This window comes from Halyomorpha halys, unplaced genomic scaffold (assembly GCF_000696795.3).
Source record: "Halyomorpha halys isolate HHAL.00 unplaced genomic scaffold, Hhal_1.1 Scaffold166.1, whole genome shotgun sequence".
Classification (NCBI taxonomy): Eukaryota; Metazoa; Arthropoda; class Insecta; order Hemiptera; family Pentatomidae; genus Halyomorpha; species Halyomorpha halys.
In genome coordinates this window covers 408,673-415,929 of record NW_027110388.1, presented here as the reverse complement: position 1 = coordinate 415,929, position 7,257 = coordinate 408,673, and the positions used below count along the sequence as shown (strand labels likewise).

At 32.4% G+C, this 7,257-nt stretch overlaps 1 protein-coding gene across 1 annotated transcript in view; it reads right to left on the bottom strand.

The window, feature by feature from the left end:
• Positions 1 to 1,969: 1,969 nt before the first annotated feature.
• Positions 1,970 to 7,257, bottom strand: part of LOC106678889 (uncharacterized) — a 77,051-nt gene continuing 71,763 nt past the window's right edge. The window contains exon 3 of the mRNA XM_067048551.1: positions 1,970 to 3,980. Coding sequence (XP_066904652.1) covers positions 2,739 to 3,917 — 1,179 coding nt within the window. The 5' untranslated portion in view covers positions 3,918 to 3,980 and the 3' untranslated portion in view covers positions 1,970 to 2,738. The remainder of the gene's footprint in view (positions 3,981 to 7,257) is intronic.

Sequence of the window (7,257 nt, the reverse complement as noted above, 5' to 3'; positions counted from 1 at the left end):
TTGAAACTCTTTAATCATATTAATAAAAAAATACAAATTTTTGGTTCTTATTTTCTTGTGGCTAACAAGTCGATCGCGATGCCAATTTTGATCGATCGCCGATCGCTTGCACTGTCTAGGGTGGAATTCCGTGTTCGATGGACTTTGAAGCGATTGTAAAAGATAAAAATTTCAAGCAATCAGAAAGGTTTTATATGGATCATAAATTATTAATTGTTCATGTTCTTTCAATTCCCCTGGATGTGAGTTTTCTGGCCTTTTAAATAATTATTGTTGTTGTTTATTACGTAGGTAGATAAGCTTTCATGATACATATTCCTGCCCCTCTCCACCCAAAAAAAAAAAAAGAAGTGAAATATTGAAATCAAATTATCTGCTGCCGTGCAGTTTTATAACAACTTTTTCTTATTTACGATCAAATGGTATAACAACTGATACACTGCAGTTTATAGAAAAATTAAATTGCATTTAATTGCATAAGTTAGTAAAAATGTATCTCCAAAAAGTGTCGGAAAATCGATGCTGCTATCAAAAGTTGTTTCTGGAAATTTATTTTCTCAATGAGTCTCGAAACTTAATAAGTGATTTAAAAAATAAAAAATAGTTTTTTACATGTATATTACTTATCCACCCATACCTTGCTGCAATGCACCTGATACTAGAACACGGTGTATAAACATAAAATGCATTTCACACCTCTTCTTTCCCATTAGACTACTCCTATGGCAACAAGTCGATTGCGATACGCTCATAAGATAAACTGTAGATCTCATATACAGAAAACCCCTGGTCTAGACTAAGGCTGTTTAGGTGTTTCTTCCACTTTTGTGGTCATCCAGCATACTGTTGGAGCTCCTTGGCCTTTATCGATGCTATGTTGGTCAGCATGGGTGCTCTGTAGAGTAGGGCTGGCCTGATTAATCATTTTTTTGAGGTTGAGAGAAAGATTAGAAAAAGTAAACAGATATAAGTGTCCCCCCCCCCCGTACCCTTCATCAAGTATGGTTGTTACATGTTTCATGAACTAGAATATGTATACTAGTTCGACTTCCCCCTCTTGGATTGCCATGTGGAATTATAAAATGTTAGTTGCAGGGTTCAAAGGTATTATAGTCCAACGCAAGGTTAAGGTATTATAGCCTATGACTAACGCCATTGTAATATATTACATAGGAGAATACTTTCCCTCAGGTTTTTGTTGGGAAACGAAAATTATTTTTTAAAATATCGTTATAACTTGGTTCATTATTGTACATTTAGGTCGATTTTGTTTTTAATTTATCGATAAAAACTTACTTATAGAGTACAAAGAATCGTTGCTATATTTAATAAACTTGTTTTTAGCATTTACCTTTTTACTTCAACACTGCGAATTGAATTATCTGTTAAGTTGTGTGAGTAAATTATTAAAAATGTATTTAATTGAAGGATGACAGTGTATCATAGTAGATAAAACACTGTGAGAATAATTATGATAATGAAGATTTTATTTTGTATCAGGAGGTATTAAAATTTATAATAACCTCCATAAGATTTACATTTATGTTTCATGCCAACAAGTATAACATACAATATCTATTCCTCTTTATTTGGAATTTTGGGACGGGTCAAGGAGATTTGTTTTTTTTTTAATTGAATAGGTTTTCATAGGGATCAATATTATTAAGATAAATATAAAAAATAATTTATTAATTTATAACATAAATATAAAACAGTCATGCATTAATTACTCCTGCTTATATTCAATAACCATTCCTAATGCACTATCTACAACAAAGTTAATAACAAAAAATATTTACATAATGTATCGTTTGTTTTTGAGATTTCATCTTTGCGTACATTTTCCATTTTTATGTGGCAACAATAGAACTTATGTTATCATTTATTGTTTCCACACACAATACATAAAGTGGTCTACTACTGGCATAATTGGAAGTGTTTTCTTAACTATCATTGATTTATTTACATGTTTTATACTATATTTACATAAATCACAGGTAAAAAAAAAATTAATACATATTAATAAGATATCTAATATTTCGCGATAACTATTGTTAGGATAAACATATTTTTATACCATAGTTCATCCCTTAAAATGGATTAATAAAAAAATGTTATCTAAATAGAATATAATTTTAAATGTTTTAAAGAAGTGATATGAACCTAGTTTTTTCCTGATCTAACATATCTTTTGGTTAGAGATAAAAGTGATCAAGTGACATGTTTGAGTGGTCAACCACATTTATACATTAGAAATGAAAAATTATCAATAATGTTAGTAAACGTATTCAGAAAGAAATGTTCGATAAACTTTTTTTTTTGTTAGGAATAGCAAGTTATTTTATTAGTAAAAATTAAACAATCTCGAACCCAAAATATAAGTTAATACTGACTAATCAATTTCTTATTCTTTATTGAAAATTAAATTGAAAGAATGCCACCACTTTTGATTTGTAAGGCACAATCATTAGTTTCTTATTAGATACCAATAACCCTTATCTTCAAAATCACTTGATCGCTTTTGGCTCTAGTCCGAGAATGTAGCATCGTCATGTGTCATTTGTTGTAACATTTAGAATTGTTACTTTTAAAGAGAAAATAAATATTTTTGGCCAGTTTTATTTAAATTTGTACTGTCTGATTAGTTCATATATATGCTTTTACACTTTATCAATTAGTCACTATAGACATCCTTAGGTTTAGATAAGGTACTCCGATTGTTGTGGTCTATGTAATGTTCAGGAATCCGCTTTTTCCTCTACGACAGATTTCTGCTGTTGAGGTCTGCCTGCCTCATCGATCTGGACCGAGGGCACCATCGGTGGCTTGAAGCCGCCATACTCGATGCAGAGCTGCTTGCTCCTCACCGACCTGGCATGTATTCCCCTCCCCTCTGGGGTCATCACGGCTGCGACGCGATAGGTGTGCGGAGGGTACACCGAGCTGAATACGGGCTGGCTTGGCCTGATGGGAGCCGTCCTCACCTGCTGCTGCTCTGTCTGGAGTGTGTTCTGGTCGCCAATGTGTTCCTCGGGATAGGGGCTGTATAGAGGAGGGTAACTAGGTGCTTGAGGCTGGTACTTGATGTAGTAGTACAAGGGCCGAGGTCGATAGAGGTAAGGGATCACACCTGTGTTCTCGTGGGAGTGTTGCATTATGTAGTTGCCTATATAGTCCTGTGGGAGGTAATACATTGAGGGATATTGATAGTACTGGGGGGTCCTGTATTGTGGTAGATGATACGCCAGCATCAGTTGCTGTAGGATGTCATTTCCACTTGTTGTGTATGGTTGCTTGTTCTCTTCTTCCTTCGGCGTTTCCTCTTTCAGTTCGATCGGTATCGACTTTTGTATTTCAATATACGTCTTATAGACTGGCATTTCTTTGATCATTTGTTTCTCTATCATCGGCTGGTTCTGGCTATCATGCGAAAGGGACACAGCTGCTCGAAGTGGCGCTAGAATGTCGTTAGTTAAAGAGTTTTGAACCTGTGGCAGAGGTGTGGTGTTTTCCCCATCATACTGATTTGGATCATCGGTATTCCCTTCTGCTGTGTAGAGCTCTCTTCTGTCACCTCGATCTTCTGCCTTCTTTTTGTTTATCCTGATATGGTTCTCATGAACCTCGTCTTCCGGAGCTACAAAGAAAGCAGAAATCATGTCAGCACCACTACTCCTATTCTTTACGTCTCTCACAGCTTCTTCTACATCCATTGTCACTGCTGTGTCGCTGTCAGCTAAGAAAGATGTTACTTCTACATTTTTGTTCGGTTTAAATTTCTGAGATTCGAAGTGGATGTAGATGTTATCCATATTATTGCTTTCTTCTGCTTCGATGTCTTGCAAGTCGCCTTCTTTCACTTCGTACATGTAGTTTGTTAGCTGACCTGGTTGTGATTCCACGACTATTGCGCTCATTGGTGTTGGGTTTGTCTGGTTAGTACCATCACTGTTGGTTGTTGCTATGGTTGTCGTAGTTGCCTGAAACAAAGAAAAAAAAAGTAAAGTAAAAGTAATAATGATAAATGGAAACTATTACAAAAAGATATTATTGTCATAGTTTGATGTTTAGATATAGAAAATTATCACGTTGTGCATATCATTGTTATTTTGTTATAAAAAGGTCAAAATGTTTCCTTTGGCGTAGGAAAAAAGAAAATAGTTATTTTATTTGAAAACTAAAGGTAATCGAATTATGTTTGTAGAATACTTTTCATTTAATGAACTATAGTTTTCTTCGAATAAACCTCTTACCAAAAATGGAAATAAAATAATAAGGAAAATTAATGAAAAAAATCAACGTAAATCCAAGATTCTTCTGGGGTACCCCAGTAGTAATTGGGGGCCTTAAGACGGACTCTGTATTGAAAGCTATCCGAAGCAGCTTAACCGACTTCAATTTCCCAAACTGACTAAGATAGGAGCTGACCCTTATAGGAAGTGAAGAGGACCCCGCTTATCTCCCGGGACCTCGCCGCACTCACACACAGCCGCCAGCCAGTAGGCGCTTCCTCTCTCCCCATTATCTCCTTCACCGCTTGCCATCTTTTAATCAAATCCAAAATTTTATTCTTTCTGTTGGGTTGAAAATTTTATATAAAATATTGCATAAAACATTTTTGTATAGATGGTCCATTAAAACCCTTTCACACGTACTTATTTGACGTTTTTTAAAATAATGTTAATTTTCATTATAAGTAGATGGTCAGGGTTGCGGTCATAAAAAGAAAGTTTTAAACTATTTGTCCTTTTTTTGACCGCAACCCTGACCATCTACTTATATTTAAATCTTTACGGTCAACTATATATACATATATACAAAATGTTAATTTTCCATTCATTCATAAATTAAATGCAAAAACACGAAAATTATAGTACAGTAGATAAAGTTTTTTTAGCTAGAAATAATTCACTCAAAAACAAGCTTCATTCGCTGTTAGTACATTTATTGACGTTACAAAAATCTACGGATGAAAAATAGACTTTTTATTTTTCCGCTATGAATTTACGAAAAATTTTTATACTGAAAAAATTTTGATATTAGTTTTAAAAAAAGTGTGACCTAGAAACTGAAAAGCCTAAAAATTTAGTTCATCTTTTACTTAGCGCTTAATATCATTACAAAATTAAGATCTCTTTGAAATGTAAGAATTAGCTAAAACTTGAGCTTTGATTCTGATCTTTACGTTACACAGTTACTGAGATAAGGTTTTGAAAAAGCCAGTTATTTTTCTACAAATAACGAGAAATTAACTTATTGTTGACTAATTTAGCCAATTCCTATGAATATAGTAATAAAATTACTTTGCATATATATATATGCATTAATTTTGTTATATGCATATATTATATATGTATATTAATTTTATTATATACATATATTTTCCCATAGTATAATAGTTCCCCATTCCGAAAACTATGGACAACAAAAACTGTATACGAGAAGTAATAATATGAATTGTCAGCTTGTTATTGTTTATAATATAACATTTTCTGATTGGGCACATACTATCTGATATTGGCTTGTTGTTTATAAATGTTAGATTTTGTATAGTACGCAATGATTTATTATTAAACCCTTTACGGGACGATGTATTTGGTTTAATATTTTCAACCTTAAAAATCAAATGAAAAAAACCATTGAAATGAATCTTCCTTATCATCCAAGAAAAAAATACTATAAGTTAAAAGTTTTACGTTTCAAAATACCCAGAATCTGAAAATCAGAGAAAAAAAATCCTGCCGAACACTATCTATTTCGCTTGATATATATTATGAACATATAAATTAAATATTTTTAATTTAAGTTATAAACGTTTTGTAGAATTTCTGATTTTTTGAAATGGGATGATTAAGATTTGTTTGTTTAGGCTTACTAAGGAAGGTTATGTTTTTTCAAAGAAATGTGTTTGTTGAAGTTTATATATTCAAATGCAATGTATATTAGTAGCACAAATTTAATTTGTATATTTTATTTCTGAAAAATTATAAAAATTGTATTTACCCTTCACGGGCTATATAGTATATACCTTATAATTTACAAGCATAACACTATAATTATTTTAGTGTAAAAAAAATGTTCATGAATATAATGCATTGTATTTATATTAATATAAAAAATGTATAAACGAAAAAAATATTAAACATTTCTTTTTTGGCTCTGTTAAGTGTAAAGAAACTGTGATCTTATCTTGGTACATTAACTCCATAACTGTCGCTGATGTTTTATTTAATTGCGTGTTATTTTACAGTCTAATAAATAATCCTATTAGCCCATATTCAACGTCAATTACTTTACTCACTTGTCTCCTTCCGTTAAAAGTTCCTGGAGTAACGGTATTTTTGACATTTTGTTTTATTTATCTTTAGCCCAGTTTTCCTGCTTCCTGACTCTCATCTCTATGACTAACCCAATGTCTTCTAAGAAATTTACTAAATCTGATACAGCATTTGATGCAAAACCTGTTTGAAGAATTAATTTTTACAAGAGCATCATCTGTCAGATGCATAGATTAGTAAAGCTTTCTCATCATTTCAATTGAGTACAAAATTTCTTAGCTAATTATGTGTGAAGGTAAGTCTACGTTTGATAAAACTGGCGCCTGACCAATTTCCTCCAACCTCAAACCAAATTGGATGACTCATTTACGAAATTTTAGACAATACTTTAAGTCTGGCATATATAATATGTAGGACGTATATAATAATACTGCATAATTAAGGAACAATACAAAATAATAATAAATAATAACAATAATAACAGAGAAATGAACTACTTCATGTTCTTATTTTCACAAATGGATATATCTCTTTTAAAAATTAAACGAGCGTTTGGGTGGTTGGCCTGAATATCACATCCTGATATCATCAAGGCATCTCTATCGCAGCTTTGCTTTGGAAACATAATTTAATATAAACGTTAAGTTTTTTAAAATTTAAATAAAAGGAAGGCAATGAAATTCAAACTACATGTGATTGTAATCGATGAAGCCACTTCTAATTAGCACACCTGTGTTGAAGCAGACCCATAGCCACATATACTCAAGACAATATGCAACGTGCTACAATTGCATACCAACCAATTCTATTGTTATTAGAGGGATTGCATGTCAATAGTATGTTCCATTGTTCTACGGAGAGTAAGAATAGATCATTGTGTAATGGAGATGATTATTCAACTACCGTTGAAATTATGTGTGTAATTAAACTGTGGTCATTGGTCGTTGAACATTTGGCCAACAGTTCAAGGGACGAAAAA